Genomic DNA, 16,965 nt, shown 5'->3' with positions numbered 1-16,965 from the left:
TGGGAACTGACTCAGTCATGCCAGCGGGCAGGGGGGAACTGAAGGACGGGCAGCATTGCACAGGGAGGGATCCCTGAGGCCAGAGGAGCCAGGGGACAGGGAAGAGAATGGACTATGACCTTCTGAGAATGGAGGTGGGAAAGGACAGGGCCCTGGGTGGACTTCTGGGGGCAGGGTCCACGGGAGAAGGGAGATGGGAAATGACTCTTGGAAAAGCCCCAGAGAAAGGGGGGTGGAGGGGAGTCTCTGCCCGCCCAGAAGCTCCCCTGGGAAGGGGCAGGCCAGAGCAGACCGGACTCACTGCTCAGCGATGATGTACTCCCCGGGCAGGGGTGTGCAGGGCACCCCAGCCACCTGCACGTGATGGGCGATCTCGGAGAAGTCCAGACCCAGGTTCACGCCGTGGATGGTCACTCGAGTCCCTCCTTCGGGTGGTCCAGACACTGTCAAAATCTGTGGGAGGGAAATGGGATTAGCAAGCCTGCGGTCCTCAGGAGTACAGACAGCAGCCTCCACTGCCTTCCCGAGGGAGGCGTGGGGACTTGGATGGACATCTGGAACCTGGGTGAACAGCGAGCGTTTTCTCTACTTTGTAGCTTGTCTAGGATCCTGGCACCATATTTCTTATACTACCTCCTCGGGCCTTTCGGTCATTAACTCATTCATTCATCCAATTATTAAACAGAAAACAGAAAGTACTAGACTCAAGGAATAAAACCATTGTTTGAACCATTGTTTGAACATGTCTCTAATTCACCAGTTGCCTGACTGTGAGAGTCATCTCTACCAGTCTCACCCCAGGAGCTCCCGAGTACCAAACAGAGGGTGTTTGTGAGCATTCTCTGCACCAAAGAGGCCTTGCAATTGTGAGGTGCTGCCATTGCCACTCCTGCGTGCGGGACTCCGTGGGAATACAGTGATGAATGCACAGGAAGTATGCCTGCCAGGAACGTATGGTTGAGAGGAGAGATGAAGGAGGCCATACACAATGCTGATGCTGGGCTCTCAGTGGATTCCAGGCAAAGCTGGGGGACCCCAGAGGAGCCTGAGGTGAGGCAGCAGCAGAGGGATGATCAAAGATGGGAGGGTGTTTTACGTTGTTCTGGAAAAAAATCCCTGTGATGCATGCTACAACCCCCCCCTTCCCCCAACAATAATAATAACTTTAGGATTTCCCAAATTTTGCTGGCTTCCTGTGAGTAAGTATTATTTATGGATTCATTTCTTAATCCAGTCACCTCATGATGACTGTCTCATTTTGCTCTGGCCCAACAGGGAAGGGAACAGCAGAATCAGGCTCTCCCAAGGCGTAAACTTCTATCTAGGGCAGTGATGGTGAACCTATGACACGCATGTCAGAGGTGACACGCAAACTCTTATTTTTGGTTGATTTTTCTTTGTTAAATGGCATTTAAATATATAAAATAAATATCAAAAATATAAATCTTTGTTTTACTATGGTTGCAAAGATCAAAATATGTCTATATGTGACACGGCACCAGAGTTAAGTTAGGGATTTTCAAAATGCTGACACGCCGAGCTCAAAAGGTTCGCCATCACTGGTCTAGGGAGAGATCAGGCTCAGGAAGAATGCAGCTCTTAGAGATCCCACAGATGCCAGGGATACGTTCACACCGTGGGCCACAGTCATCCGAAGCTGAAGGACATCAGACCAGAACCCAGTCCTAAGGAGCAACACGCAATTTCAGAACTGGAAGGGGACTTGGGTATCTTAGTCTAAGATGCTTATACAACCTATACACACAGTTGTAAGGAAGTCCAGGGTTCCTTCCACGACCATAGGAAAGGCAAGGTGGGGATAGAGGGAGGGGGTTGGTCAAGGCCAAGAGTCCACCAGACTCTCCCGGATGAGGCCTCTGGGCAGAGAGCTGCAGCCTTGGTCCCTTCTGTCCTTAGGCCCCTCTGGGGAGCTTGCCCTTATGCTCTTACGTGCTGGTGGGGTGGCCAGTGGGCAGATGAGTCGGGCACAGATGACAGGTGAGTGTAGGTGAAAATGCTGTTGAAGGCTCTGGAAACTCTTCCACCTCTCGCCTTCCCTAAGGGGCCCTGCTCTCTTCCTGTGATATGGGCACCGAGAGTTCTGCCACCAATTCAAACACGAGTCCCCAGGTGATCGTGGACTGAGAAGAGATGTTGGGGATGAGACCACCACCATCCCTCCTCCCTCACTGCCTGAGATCTCAGTAATTGGGCTGCACAACCAGGACCTGAGATCACTCTGACCTCCTGACATCCTCCTCTCCCCCGCCATCGCCTGCAGGCCTTATAAGGTGCAGCCTCCTTCCTTCCTTGTCAGCCCAGGCCCTGAACTCATCTCATCCAGGGACTCATTTCACCTAAGTCACCTTATCTACGGCTCTGGCTCCCTTTCATGGGAATAAAACATCCCACCTTATGAATAAAACCAACAAGATTCATGAAATGAATCAATGGAGGGAGAGTGGAGGGGCACACAAGCATCTCTGAGTGCTGGCGCGAGTGTGGGGGGAAGGCGGGACAATTTGGAGAGAAAAGCGCTGGCATGAAGAACCGTGGCCCACAGCTTTTCTGTCCCTGGGATGCTAAAAATAAGCAATACTTGGTCTTGGCTCTCCCACTCTCCCCTGGCAGTGTCTCAGGTCCCCGGGCCTCCTGGACTCTGCAAGATGGACCCTGGGCAATGAGGACCGGGGGAGGGGCTGCTCCCATGCCCCATGCAGGAGCCTCTGTTGGAAGGAATATTGCTCTCAACAAGCTTGAGCACCTGGCTGGCTCTCTTTCGATCCACTTGGAATGAGCTCAGCTGGCCCCTCTCCCCCTCCCCCAGCCACCTGGATGGCAGGAACCCACCTACTAAAAGCAATTGACAAACCCGTGGTGATTGGTTCACTCTCCTTCCCCCACTTTTATTTTTAAAAATGCATTCTTTTGCTCACTGCAGTTAATTACAACCTTTCAGAAAAACTGAGAAATGAAATCTTTCTGGAAAGACTAAAAATATTTTCGTCTTGCAGGTAGCATGTAGGGATTGTATTGTGAGGAGGCAGGGGTGTTGGCGGGTTCCATGGGGCAGCTTCCTCCTGCTGGCAAGTCGTTTAGTATCCCCTGCCCATGCCTCAGGGTCAGGGTCAGGGACATGGTCATGGGCACTGAGCTGCTCAGAAGCGTAAGCCAGCTTATACTGTGCAGGGAAGGAAGACTTAAAAAAAAATCATGAGCAAGTGTTATGATCTTGGCATGAAGACACATGTTGAAGAGGTAGATAGTTTGGGGCGTAGAGACACCAGCCTGACCTTTTCTAAGCCAGCGACCAGCTGCGGGGATGCAAACCTGGAGAACCAGAGTCCTTCTGAGTCATTGGAAAGCATCCGGGGAATGCTGGGGCCATGTGGCTCTTCTTCCCTACAGGGCACACGCTATGTGCTATGTGACATGCTATGTGCTTGCGGCCAGCACCTGGGATAGGGGGCGGAGGCATTCAGCATCCATCATGCCCTGGGGCTCACATCTCCCTTGATTAAAATGAAACTGATGGGTAAAAGTCTGGATTTCCCAAACATAGGTGAGGTGGTGAGCATTTGATTTGCACGAGAATTCCCAATGCCTCCATTACTGATGACTTTCAAATCTATATTGTTGGCTCAGACCTGCCTCTCGAGTTCCACATCCATATATCCAATTGCTACTGGACACCTCCACGTCCACTGTGTGTCCCGCAGGCACCTCACATTTCGCCAGGTCTAAAAATGAACTCTTAATTTTTTCTCCTTCCACCTCTAACCTCATTATCCTCCCAGATTCTCTTTCAAGGTTAACGGGATCACTGTGTACCCAGCCGGGAATCTTGCATTTTCAACTGTTTCCCTTCTCGCGCCTACCATGCGTAATGCATATGGTCGGCGGGCATGACCAGTCCTTACTCCCGGGTATTTTTGTGAATCTGTGCTCTGCTCTGTGCTCCAGACCAGGTGATAAGCAGGGCTCTACCACCTCTCACCCATGCTAACAGCCAGAACCCCATGTTCCTCCCTTAGGTCTGACCTTCATGAACACATACTTGCCCAGTTACCATCTGCTTTAAAAACCTGTCAAGGCACCGGTTCTTCAGGTTCTGACCTTTGTGACTTCTTCATCCACATCTGCCACCCTCTACTATGTCTGCTGTACTATGTCCCCCCAGATACCGGTGATTCTCATACACACACGCACTTTAAAATTTCTGGGCCTTTGCTCATGTCATTGCTCTCCCCTTGCTTACAAATCAGAGAGAGTCAGGTGGAGCTCTGGGCTCAGAGTGCAAAGGGACAGGAAGGTATTCTGTCAGACACAACCCCTGCTATCTGAAGGCTTCCACGTGAGAATGAGTGTAAGGGCCTTGATGCCTGTGCAGTGGCTGGGGTGGTAAAAACGCAGGCATCCTGCTTTCCTATTTCGCCTCAGCACCAGGTGTTGGGGAGATGCTACAGAGGGGAGGCTTGATGAGAAAGGATCTATTCTCCAGAGAGGGAGTGAGCAGGATCCCTCAGGACACCCCCTCAGACCAGGCAGCTGCAGTGTCCCAAGCCCACCCTGGAGACTAATCCTAAGGCTCTTTTCTTAAAAGCAGCATTAGAGCCCGGCCCATGTGGCTCAATGGTTGAGCACTGAAATATGAATGAAGCAGGTCACAGTTTGATTCCTGGTCAGGGCACACGCCTGAGTTGCAGGCTTGATGCCCAGTAGGGGACATGCAGGAGGCAGCGAATTGATGATTATCATCATTGATGTTTCTGTCTCTCTCTTCCTCTTCCTTCCTCTCTGAAATCAATTATATATAATTTTTAAAGCAGCATTAGATTGTAAAGCACCCAGTGTAGCACTCACAAAGCTTGTTTCTCTCAGGGGCAAAGTCTTGCCCATCCAACCTGGTCTATAAAGAGGTAAGTTGCTGGAGTCCCAGCTACTGCTTATAGAACGCCAAGGAAGGCCTTGCCTTCTGCCTTGCAGATCAGGAAGGTGTTGGGCTACAGCAGAAGGGAGAGGTGAAGGTGAGAGGGCAGGTGGAGTTATACCGATTTCCCCACTGGCAGGGGAGAAGATATGGCCGGGATGGAGAGAGACCATCCGATGCTCAGGCAGTGTCTGTAGCAGGAAGAGAGTGGCCTTTGGCGTCAGATAGACTTGAGTTTGAATTCCAGCTCTGACTCGTGTGGGCTATGTGACCTTCCATCCCTGTGTCCTTATCAGAAAACGGACAGTGATGCTTGCCTCACAGGGATGTTGGAAAGTCCCTAATGCAGTGGTGGATTGGAGAGCAGGCCTTGAAAGTAGGCAATTTCCTTCCCTGTGTTCCCCCATACCTGTGCCTTCCTAGATCACAAAACCAAGGGTGGCAGTGTTGGTCGGGAGCTTTAGAGGGTGGGGCTCTTCCTTCTGATCTGGAAGGAGGACACGTGGATCAGACACACATAACCTAGATGCTGGGGTGGCCCAGGTGGGAAGAGGTGCCCTGGGTTGACTGGAGAAAGCTTGGGAGGTGGCCTGCAGCCTGGGCTTGGGCAGGGAGTGGCTGGGGTGCTGAGGGCAGGGCCTGGGTTTTGGTGGGTTCTGGGCCCTGCACAGAAGCATAGTCTGAGCCATGCATCATCACCTTTTCTCCTGGAATAAATTTGGGAAGACACTAGTCCTGTCTAAAATGGTCCACATCCCTTCCTCCCGTCCTTCTCACCACGTCTTTTTCCCTTGGCTAGTAGCCGTTCTGGGGTAGGCACTGACCTTCACAATAAATGCAATGGATTATTTTAGGTAATTCAGTAATTCTGAATGAGACATCCGCACAAACAAGTGGTTTGGCAGTTTGGGCTGAGTGTGTGTGTGTGTGTGTGTGTGTGTGTGTGTGTGTGTGTAGTGGCTGAGGGTGTGGAGAGAGGGAGAAGGAAGCTGAAAACCTGTGAAATCAGCTGGCAAGATCTTTAGATATTGACTCATTTCAGCCCCGTGCTCTGAAACCTATTATCATGTGGACCAGAGAGCTATTTAAATTCTCTGTGGTCCTCGGAAGTCAGAGCCCGAAGTCAGGCACGAGGGAGAGAGGATCCCAGAAGCAGCTGCTGTTGCTGAGGGGGGTGAAGGGGGCATGATGATCTCCCCTACGTTCTGTGCTTGCTCCTGCTGGGACCCCCTCTCTACCCACCTCCCTGAGCTCTGGGTCCCCACAGCTAGACAGCTAACTCCCATGTGCATTTGACATGCCCAGGAAGCGTGCCCACTGCGAGTCAGAGGCTTTCTCCGACTCCCTGGGGTAGAGTTGACAGCACCTTCTCCTACACGCCCACTGCCCTCTGGGAAGGTCCCGGGACAGCAGAGCCCACAGGGACTGTAACTGCTTTTTCCTCATCGAGTTGATAACTATCTTGGGACAGGGACCCTCTCACATTAGCTTAGCAACCTAATACTCAGCGCGCTGCCTTGACAGACATCCCCAGCTCTTGTGACTGAGAAGTGCTGGTCTCGTCTGGATTCTGGAACAAACTGCCCTTTCATGACGGCTGGGAGCATGGGGGTGCCCAGCGTGGCTGGGGATGATGCTGCTTCTCCACGTGGAATCATCAGGACGCTCTTTCTGCATCTCCCCGGCTTTCATGTAAGCCAGTTTCCGCTGTGATTCCGCATCGAACGGATGACTTAGCAGCTGCCTCCTCATCAAACATCTTTCAGACACTGAGGACGGCCAATCTGTCACCCCTGGCCTTCGCTGCTGCGATTCTCTTAGCCTTCTGTTGGGAGATCTTGTTTTCTAAGCTCTTTGATCATTGCAGATGCTGGTCTTTGGACCTCGGGTTCCCGTGCATCCTCGGAGAGGGTAGTGAACCCTAGGCTTGTGCCCAGGACTTCCTTCCCTTGTCACGCAGACATTCACCAGGCCGGTCCTGCGCAAATCCGAGGGCCAGGGTAGCCCCTTGGTCTCCTTCCCCTTTCTTTCTTTTCTCTCTGGTCTTCCTTCACCCGTTTTAGGCACCTCTCACCCTGCTAGTCTCTCCTCCCTAAAGAAACCTTTATTTGCATCTTAATGGGACATTAGGTTCAGGTTATTACCTTGCCTTAAGAGTACTGGCCTTTTAACTGGCTGTAGGCTCTAAAGTATTTGTCTATTTGCAGGATCCGGAAGGAAAATGTGGGAACGCATTAGGGCGATGGTCTGAGTTCAGCAGCCCTAAACCCCGTCTGAGAAGCAGTCACTGACCAGGCCTGGGTATAAAGGGGTTAGTTAGTCTGAGTCCTGGCCGAGCACTTCTTCATCTGCTCATCTTCAGCCAGAGGATGTGGGGTGAGGCTGGCGTGTGCTGATGGCAGGGGACTAACTCAGACAGTCCTGTGTCCTGCTGGGTCCTCTCACGCTCAAAGCCTCCCAACACCTCTGGTTTGGAGAGCCACTTCCCCACCTCCCCAGACCCCGCTGCCCCGCACCGCGGCCGAATCTGTGTTCCTGTCCGACTGTGTCATGCGTGTTTCCACCGTGGGTGCCGTGACCTGGAAACCAGTCCCCATGGTGCTGCACTCACCCTGATTCTCATGGAGCAGTTTGGAGGGAACTGTGCCACCAAGCGCCCTAGGGCCAGCACAGATGCAGCCGGTTAATTACAGCTGGAGAGCTCCCAGGGGCTGCACCAGGGAGTGGTGAGGGAGGTGCCATGGCCAGAGGCTCCGCAGCCTGGGGAGTGTGGGGTGGGCCATTCCTGGGGCTCAGGAGCCTTGCAGGGGTGGAGTGGGGGCCTCCTGCTGGGTCCGGGCTTAAGGGGTCAGAGGAGAACCCCTTCTTGGTGGGCGCCTCACAAAGCCCAGCTCCCATCCTGGAACCCATCTTTCTCTGGTTGCATCTCTTGTCTGATAGACACAGTGAGAAAAGACAGAATCCGGCATCCGCTCCAGGTCATTAAAGATTCTGCTAATGATGACGACCGGCTTTGCACTTACTAAGTACTTATCATGAGCCAGGAATTGTGCCAAGGGCTTTACATATTTTATCCCATGATGAGCTCCAAACAAGCTTGGAGGGAGGGACTATTATGGTTGCTATTGTATAGATGGGGAATAGTGGTCCAGAGAGGTTCAGTAACTGGCTCAAGGTTGCACAGGGAGTGGCAGAGCCCAGCTAGGCCTATCTAACCTGAGCTTTTAGCCTCCGCACAGCAGTGCCTGAGCTGGCCATCGTCCCACCCTGGGGCAGACCCTGGGTCAACTCAAGCTGATCTGCCCATGGGTTCCCTCTCCTCAGGCCCCCGTCCCCTCTCCCTCACCTAATGCCACGCTTGCTGCTTTCCAAGCTCTTAGTTTGGCTTTGCTGGTCACCGAGATCTCTCCAAACTTCTTAGCTTCCCTCCTCCCTCCTCTCTGCCCTGTCCCTGTGAATGTACCCCCCTTCCCTCGGGCATCTCTCCCTGGGAGTGGGCACTGGCTTTCTCCCCATCCCTGCAGCGGGCTGATGCCAGAGGCCAGCACCTTCCCTGCCTCCAGCCCTGTGGTGAGAGTTCCAATTGTCTAAGTGAGCCCAGGAGAGGGGTTGAGGATGGTCTACTGGTCAAAGGCGGGCTCTAGCATGAAGTAGCTGAGGGTTAAGTCCCAGTCCTAAAACCTACTAGCAGCGAATTCAAGGGAGTTACCACACCTCACAGAGCCTTGCTTTCCTCACCTGTCAGATGGGGCTGGCAATTATAATAGCTCAACCTCCTAAAAGTTACTGTCCGGTCTGAATGAGTTAACATACCTGAGGTGCTAAGCTCCATGCTAGATGCCAGGTTAAGCATTCAGTGACTCTTAGTTAATTATTTTTCTCATTACTATTTTATGAGTAGGAAATCGGGCAGAAGCTGGGCTAGCTAAAGTCCAGAGGAAAAATGGCTCTTTTAAAAAAAAATTGATTTTAGAGAGAGGAAGGGAAAAGAGGGAGGAAGGGAGGGAACATCGATGTGAGCGAGAAACATGGATTGGCTGCCTGACACACACACACACCCTGACCCGGTACTGAACCCACATCCTGGGTCTGTGCTCTGACTGGGAATCGAAGCCACCACCTTTTGGTGTACGGGATGATGCTCCAACCGACTGAGCCACACCAGCCAGGGCAAGTGGCTCTGGGTCCTATGCAGGTGAGCCTCTGGTGTTGTTCTTGGTGGGGACGCAGGTCACATTGTGGATCAAAGCTCAAGCAGCCCACAATCAAGACAAGTCTGTGAGGACAAGGCTCATCATCTCCTGACTTACTCCTTTCCTGTTGCTTAGAGCTTCCCTAACCATAGAGAGCAGTGATGCTGGCATTGTGCCTGCAAATGCTGATCCCACCCTGGATCCCAAAGACACCTGATGCTCATCCAAGATAGCACATTGTCACAGTCTTTTCCAACTTGGTGTGTGTGTGTGTGTGTGTGTGTGTGTGTGCGCGCGCGCGCACGCACGTGGGTGTGCACACTCTTCACGGTGGGCGAGAGCCCAGCTGATGGCTCTGCAGGAATCTATAGCCCTGGCAGTGCCAGCTCTCCTACCCGACATGAATCCTGGCTGCCTCTGTCTTAGCTGATAGGACATTCAAAACCTAATTGTTATCTCAGCAGAGTAACTCCATTATTCATCTTGACACCATCCCCCGTTAGCGGTGTGTTGCAGGGATGTTATATTAATGAGGCCTGCAAATAAAGGAACGGGGATCAGAGTGCTGACTTGTTTCTCAGCAAAGCGGGCTACTTCTCGTGTATTTGTCGGGAACTTTGCAGCCAGTCACTCTGGCCCCGGGCAGGTGGCGTTCGGCCTTTCCTGTGGAGATTTGAGGCAGCCTTGCAGATACTGGTAAATACTGTAAAGGCCCAGCTCCCCAAACGGTTTCACAAATGCATTTGAGCCTGAGGGAACCCAGGGGGGAAATCTTCTTTAAGTCATTTGGGCAGGAGGGAAGCAGGAGGAAGCCAGAGTGAGGAATCCTGTCAAACAGCAACATGATTTAGGCTTGGTCTTGGAGGGCGGTGTACATGGTTTTCTGCAACGGGCTTTCTTTCCTAGGAACATGTACCTAAGATAACGTTAAAGAGAATGACTATCCCCTGGGCAGGGACTAGTGAGGTGTAGGGGAAGTTGGTGAAGTTGAAAAATGTATAAAGCAAAAGCTACAAGGTGATCAATGGAGAGACAACTGTGTCCTGGCCTGCGTGTACCCTCACTAGGCAATGTGGCAGGTGACTTCAGAAACACACAGGGACCTTCTTTGGGATCCAAGAGGTGGTAGGTTCCTGGTCACGCCCTGAGGGTCCAGCACTGGGGACTCACCCCTTGCAGTTCTGGCCATTACTTCACCCTGACCTCGTTCTCACCTACAGGTGTGGACCACGGGGGCCCCATCCTCCGGGCTCTCCCATCGGGCTGAGATGCCTGGGAAGGCTGAGCCACCAGCCTAGGGAACTTCCAACTTTCACCTGAACCATCACAGAACTAATAAAGACAACCAGAAACCAACCAAATCAAGCTTGGTGGCTTTAAGAAACCCGAAATTAAAGTTACATCTGCCCTAGGCCGGCAAGAAGTGACATCCTTAAGCTCAAGAGCACCCCAAAACGCTCTTCCTGTTTCCCCCCCACTCACAGGAATGTGTGGACCTAGTTATGTAAAGGTTTTTTTGTTTGTTTTGTCTTTTATGGCTCAATACAAAGCACAGTCAATGTTATCAGCTTGTCTGGCATCTCTTGGCTCTTCCAGAGGATTCTGACCCTGGGCCCAGGCATTTCTGATATATGTGGAGTGGAGTGAGGTGTATAGCAAGGGAGAACCCCTCCACCCCTCTGACCAAGAGCGGTCACATGGCATGGTGGGAGAGTCTGCTTTCTGGAGTCAGCGGCCTGGCCTTGAGTTTGCTCTGCCACGAACCAATGCATGACTTCCGGCAAACTGTTTACTTCCCTAAGCACAGCTTCCCCAACTCTTAAATGAAGATACTTAGAACCATCTCTTAGGCGCCGTAGGTATGCAAAGTGCACAGGTCCTGGCACACAGCAGAGTCTCGTTAGGGAAAAGCTGTTATTGCTAAGACTCCCAGAACTAGGATGCGGCTCATCGCGTCGTGTCCCTGGCCTGAAGTTTGTGTCCTCTTAGGCGTGGAGAGCTAGGACCCTGCTGCACTCCTCTTTCCAAACAGGAGACGACGGCAAGGGGTGTAGATTAGAAGTGACCGTCTCAGGTCCTTCAGAGGAAGCAGACTGGCTGCAGGGCAAGCAGTTCCCAGCCTCTTCCTGGTGGCCAAGTGCAGAGATAGGCTGGAGTTCTACAGAGAGAGGCTGCATCGTCCCGCCTCCTCGCCCAGGACTAACCTATCAGCGAGAACTTCAGGCCTCGCCCAGTGCATGGCATACAGCAGGCACTCACTAAATGAATACTGAATGAGAGAATTCATTTCCTTAAAGCCGGGCGTCTCCTTTTTTTCACAGAATGCTGTTATGAGTTGAACTCTGTCCCCTCCAAATCCGTATGTTGAAGCTCTAGCTCCCGTTACCGTAGACTGGGACCTTATTTGGAGACAGGATTTACAGAAGTAACCAAGTTCAAAGGGAGCCTTAGTGTTGGCCCTAATTTAACATGACTGGGGTCTTATTGTTGTAAAAGCTGGAGATAGACATGAACCCAGAGAGAGCAGCATGTGGACATGAAGGTGGAGATTGGGGTGATGCTTCTATAAGCCAAGGAAAGCCAAAGATTGCCACAACCCCCGAAGCTGGGGGAGAGGCATGGAACAGACTGCCCTCACAGCCTCAGAAGAAACCGACCCTGCCAACACCTTGATCTTGGACCTCTAACCTCCAGAACTATAAGAAAACAAATTTCTGTTGTTTAAGCTGCCCAGTTGGTGGTGTCTTGTAACAACTGCCCTAACAAACTAATACATTCACTTTGAGCGGAGACCTCTGTCACATGAGCCCCAAAGCCCCTGGCCTTCCCAAATTTCTCCTCCCAAAGAACATAGTCTGTATCCTTCCCCTTCCTGCTGCATGCTGCCCACTCACAGCCTCTTGGAAAATGTTTTTTCTGAGCCTTCCTGTCTAGTGGGTGGCACGTCACATCCCCCTCTCCGAGGTCCCAGCAGGACCCGAAGCACACGCTGGGAAGAACAGAAACACGATGGGCCAGGCATCTCCCCTCCTGGGCTTTCCCACCCTCTGCACGTTGCCTGTTCCTGGGGTTGAACAGGTGACACGTGCACAGACATCCAGGATGACAGCTGGAGTGGGAGCAGCCGGGGATGCCTCCCACGGGGGACAGCGTCATTATCACAACACGGGCTGGCTGGGAAGGAGCAGACGGCGAGTCCTGAGGGGGTCCTAACCTGAAGTTTATGCAAACTGGGAAATTCGATAGGCTGTAAGACTTGTCTTACATGAAACCTCCATAAGAGATGGGTCTCTAGGGGTGGGCTTGGTTGTCATGGAGACAGCGGGGGGGGGGGGGTAAGGGGGCGTTAAGGAAGAACACAGCTGTTCATCTAACTAAACTCGGGCCCACTCCTTTTCCTAAAGCAGAACTCGTTCATTCGGGGCATCTCATTGAGTTGCCTGCCCCTGGAAAGGTCAGCACCCGTTCCAGCTCCACTTCGTTTCCAGCTTTGGAAGTTCTGCAGCCCCCAGCAGCCTTCACAGCTGTCATAGCATCCTCCTCTTTCCACCCCTCAAGAAGCCTCTTCATAGGAAATGGCTTCTGTTGGCACGTGGGCTTGCACTGAGGGGATACCCATAAGGGCCAGAGACAAGGAGGAGAAAAAAGGCATAGATCTCATAGAATTCCAGGGACAAGGAGGAGAAACAGGGCATGGATCTCATAGAATTCCAGGGATAAGGAGAAAAGGGCATGGAACTCATAGAATTCCAGGGATAAGGAGGAGAAAAGGGCATGGAACTCATAGAATTCCAGGGACAAGGAGGAGAAAAAGAGCATGGGTCTCATATAATACTAATTATTAAAAAAAAGACCTATCCTAATGTCAAGGAATTGGCCAAAAAGCTGAGGTAAAGAAAATAAGTTAATTCTTCTTAAAAGTTACTTTAAACAAGTTATACATTTTGGGCAAAAAAAAAAAAAAAGCCATAGAAATGAGGTCATGTTCTTAGCACATCCTATGGAGGGGCACATGAGGCTGGTTTCCCCATTCCTAAGAAGTTAACTTTGATCCCGTGGCTGAGGTTGTGTGTGCCAGGTGTTTTTGCCATAAAGTTACTATTTCTTATTGTAATTAATAAGTATCTTGGGGGAGATAGCTTGAGACTATGTACATATCCTATTTCTCATCATACTTTTATCCACTAATTTTAACATTCATTGGCCATTCTTGCCTCAAACAATTATCACTATGAATTTTGCCAAAAGATGATTTTCTAGTTCCATAATTCCCTCTACATTTAGGAGCTGAAATTCTAGTATAAAGAAGAGCTTTCTCTCTCCTCCATGAGTTGTTTATTTATATCACTGAGGACCATCAATTCTTATATTATTCTATTGCTTATAGCCCATTAGGATCATTATTTATTTTCTTGCTAAAATTGCCGCAGATTTGCCCATTGGGACCAAATCAAGTTGGCCCCTGTGCCCTTTTGACATGTAACCTACAATTTTTTTCTTTTAGTGCTCACTGCCAGAAACATATAACCTGAATTTAATCATGAAGAAACATCGGGCAAATCCACAAATTGAGGAACAACCACAAGATAATTGGCCTGTATCCTCCTTCGACACTATCAAGGTCATGAAACACAAAGAATGATCAGAGCATGAAGGGGACATGACAATGAATGTCACCTTTGACCCTCGGCTGGATCCTGGACCAGAAAAAAAGGACTTCAGAGGGACAACAGGCAAAATGTGAACGAGGCATGTATAGGAGATGGCATTATTGTATCAACGTTAATTTCCCAATTTTGATAATTACATTGTGGTTATGTAAGATGTTAATTTTAGAGAATCTGGGTGAAGGGTACATGGCAGTTCTATTTTTGTGCCTTTTGTTAAGTCTGCAATTATTTCAAAAATTAAAAGTTAAAAAAATTGAAAATGGCTTTTACAGGGAAAGGAGGATAGGTTGGAAGGAGGAGATGTAAAGTGAAAGAAAATATTCCTGATAATAGTGGGTCAAACGTTCCAAGCCTGGGTCCTCCTTCCTCCCATTCCCTGTCCAGAATGATCTGCCCACAGTGGCTTGGGGCACAGCATGGATTTGTCTCTCCAACAACATGCACTTTCCTTTCTCCACCGCCTCTGCTTGAAAAACACCAACAGGGGACCCCACTGCTCAGGGCCTCTGGCTCCTGCTGCTATGTTCTCTGGGAAAATCAATTACAGCCTAATTACCTCAGGGGGTTAATTAGCATCATGTAGCTGGGTGTCCTCTGTGAGCAGAGCAGCCTGTCAGTCCCTGGTCAGTGAGCAGGGGCGGTGGAGGCAGAGGTTTCCCGGGGAGAAGCCTGCTTTGGGGCTTGGGGGCGGGGGGCCTGCCAGTCAGGGAGTAGACACATGGGGCTGGAGCAGCAGCCAGGGTTGGCAGAGGTGGGAGGTGATGGTGGAGTCCCCGGCTCATTTAAGAGCCCCGATGACACAGGCACAGAGACCTAGAGGCCACAACTGCATCAACAAGAAGAATTACAGACCAGAGCACGTTTCAGGCCAACAGCTGCTGGAAATCATGACAATCGGGGTGAAGGCGTGGAGCCCTGAGCAGGTCGGGGAGCCAGCTGACTGAGAGCAGAGGCTGGGACAGCCCTGTAAGCATTCTTTCCCGAGAGATAAATAAATGCACAGGGGAAAGCCAGTGGGCCCTGTCACTGGCCACATCCGAAAGTGCAATGGGATTGGAGAAGCCCAGTCTTTGACAGGCAGTGTCTCTTTACAGTCTCAGAGCACCTTCCTATTGGTTGCCCGAGGGCCTGGGTGCAGAAACCACCTGCCCCCAGCATTGCGTTTCCCCTGGGATATGCTGCCCTGTGGATGGCTGGCCTCTATCTGGTCCATAGCAGCTAGACAGGTCAGATATACAGGAAGGGGAAGCACCACTGCTTGTTTTATGTTACTTGAGCAAAAATAGTAAAGTGAAGGCTTTAAAAATGGTTTTATAATTAAATACATCTAAGCTAAAATTGGGGCTCTGACACTTAACGGCTGTGTGAACTTGGGCAACTCACTCCCTTCCTCTGAGCCTCGTTGTCTTCATCTGTCAAATGGAGCTGAGAATGGATGTGAGGACTGCCTGAGACCGTGACAACCAAAGCCACTACATGAATATGTGCTCGCTCTCCAAATGACCCAGCTGTAGGTGAACAATATTCGTTTGATCTCAAGGGTTTTCTTTTCTCTGCTCTGCATCTTGGATATGATCATAAGGATGCTTCAGAGGTTTCCCAGGACCCAGCAACACAGGGGAGAACAGAGGTGCTTTCTTTGGCCGGAAGTGAAAAGGAGGCAGGAAAAGGGACAGAGCTTCTGCTCAGAAAAGAGGTAGAAGAGTCGCGGCCCGTCCCTGCCTTCTTCAAACACAGACCACGGTGGTACCTGCCCAGGCCTTTTTATGCCTCGTAACCAGAGGAACGTTCAGTTAGTTTCGTGGCACAGGTGATAGTCAGCAGGTTGGGAGCAGTGAAGAGTGATGAGTACGTGAACGCCAGCAACGTTAAATTCAACTATGCCTCTCCCAGGCCGTTCAAACCCCAGCAGCTGCATTTCCGTGCACATCACCTATTCATCGTCCTTTGCAATTTGCTATTCAGGAAACATCATTTTTCCCCAGGATAATTAATTACCTGTTTCTTCCCATTAAAATGCACACACAACTTGGGACAGAGTAAACCCTGGGAAATGGCATGGTGGCTGATGGAGCGCCTGCCTTTACTTCCTCCGTGTTCAACTGTGCAACTCGGAGCTAATCTCAGCTGCTGAAATCGCATTTCTGCTGAGAAAAGCGAAACCTGCTTTCTGAAACGTTCACCGGCTACGTGGCCAATTTCCCATCCAGTGCCACCCCCCTTCCCGGCCAGCAGGCCTGGCTCTGCCTCCCTTGTTGGGTGCACACACACTCTTGCACAGGCTTGAGGGCACACTTCCATACACTTGTCACTGACCCCTGGACGTGGGCCATCGAGACACTCCCGAGAGGCCAAGAATTCTTCCACAAAGGCTCAGCTGGCGCTCCTGTCCCACTGCCCTGGGGTCAGCTCCTGGCCATCCCGTTCTGCTCTGGAACGCGGGGGGACTCACCTCGGTGATCTGCGGGTTGGAGCACTTAACGTTGTGGCTGGACCAGTCGAGCCAGGGACTGGAGGGGCTGGCACAGTGCTGGTGGAGGGTGCACCTGCGCTCGCCGCTGCACCAGCCGCACTCAAACTTCCGGTCGGCCTTGAGGCACAGGCCGCAGCTCTCCCGCTGGGCCGCGCACTTGTAGAGGTGGACTGCAAAGACAGGGGGGCGGTCTCAGAGGGGGTGGGACGGGGCCTCCCACAATTTACCCTCCTCTTACAGGTGTGACAGAAACGTCCCCAGCCACAGATAAACATCAATAATCATCGCGATCATTGCAAGAACAACTGATGAATAATTAACAATAAATGGAACATCTTAGCAATCATTTCAAGGCAATACAGAGCTCTAGCTGGTTTGGCTCAGTGGATCAAGCGTTGACCTGTGAACCAGAAGGTCATGGTTCCATTCCAGTCAATTGCGGGCTCCATCCACAGTAGCGGACATGATCCACAGTAGTGGGCATGCAGGAGGCAGCCAATCAAGGATTCTCTCTCATCATTGACGTTTCTATCTCTCTCTCCCTTCCTTTCTGAAATCAACAAAAATACATTTTTTAAAAAAAAAAAAATAAAGGCAATGCAGCAAATAAGATTATTTAAAAGTTCTGGCTCCAGATTGAATCAGATGAGGGCTTTAATGGAGGCTTCACCCCTCCTTAGCCACGTGACATAGACTTTG

General features: G+C 51.0%; 1 protein-coding gene across 1 annotated transcript in view; it reads right to left on the bottom strand.

The window, feature by feature from the left end:
• Positions 1-16,965, bottom strand: part of PLXNA2 (plexin A2) — a 210,138-nt gene that overhangs the window by 36,650 nt on the left and 156,523 nt on the right. The window contains exons 12-13 of the mRNA XM_081112157.1: positions 16,246-16,436; positions 302-453 (exon numbers count right to left, since the gene is read on the bottom strand). Of these exons, the coding sequence (XP_080968283.1) occupies positions 302-453; positions 16,246-16,436 (343 nt within the window). The remainder of the gene's footprint in view (positions 1-301; positions 454-16,245; positions 16,437-16,965) is intronic.

This window comes from Myotis nattereri, assembly GCF_964212035.1.
Source record: "Myotis nattereri genome assembly, chromosome: 18".
NCBI classification, from domain to species: domain Eukaryota; kingdom Metazoa; phylum Chordata; class Mammalia; order Chiroptera; family Vespertilionidae; genus Myotis; species Myotis nattereri.
The sequence above is the reverse complement of the archived record's forward strand: the minus strand, read 5'-3'. Positions and strand labels throughout refer to the sequence as shown.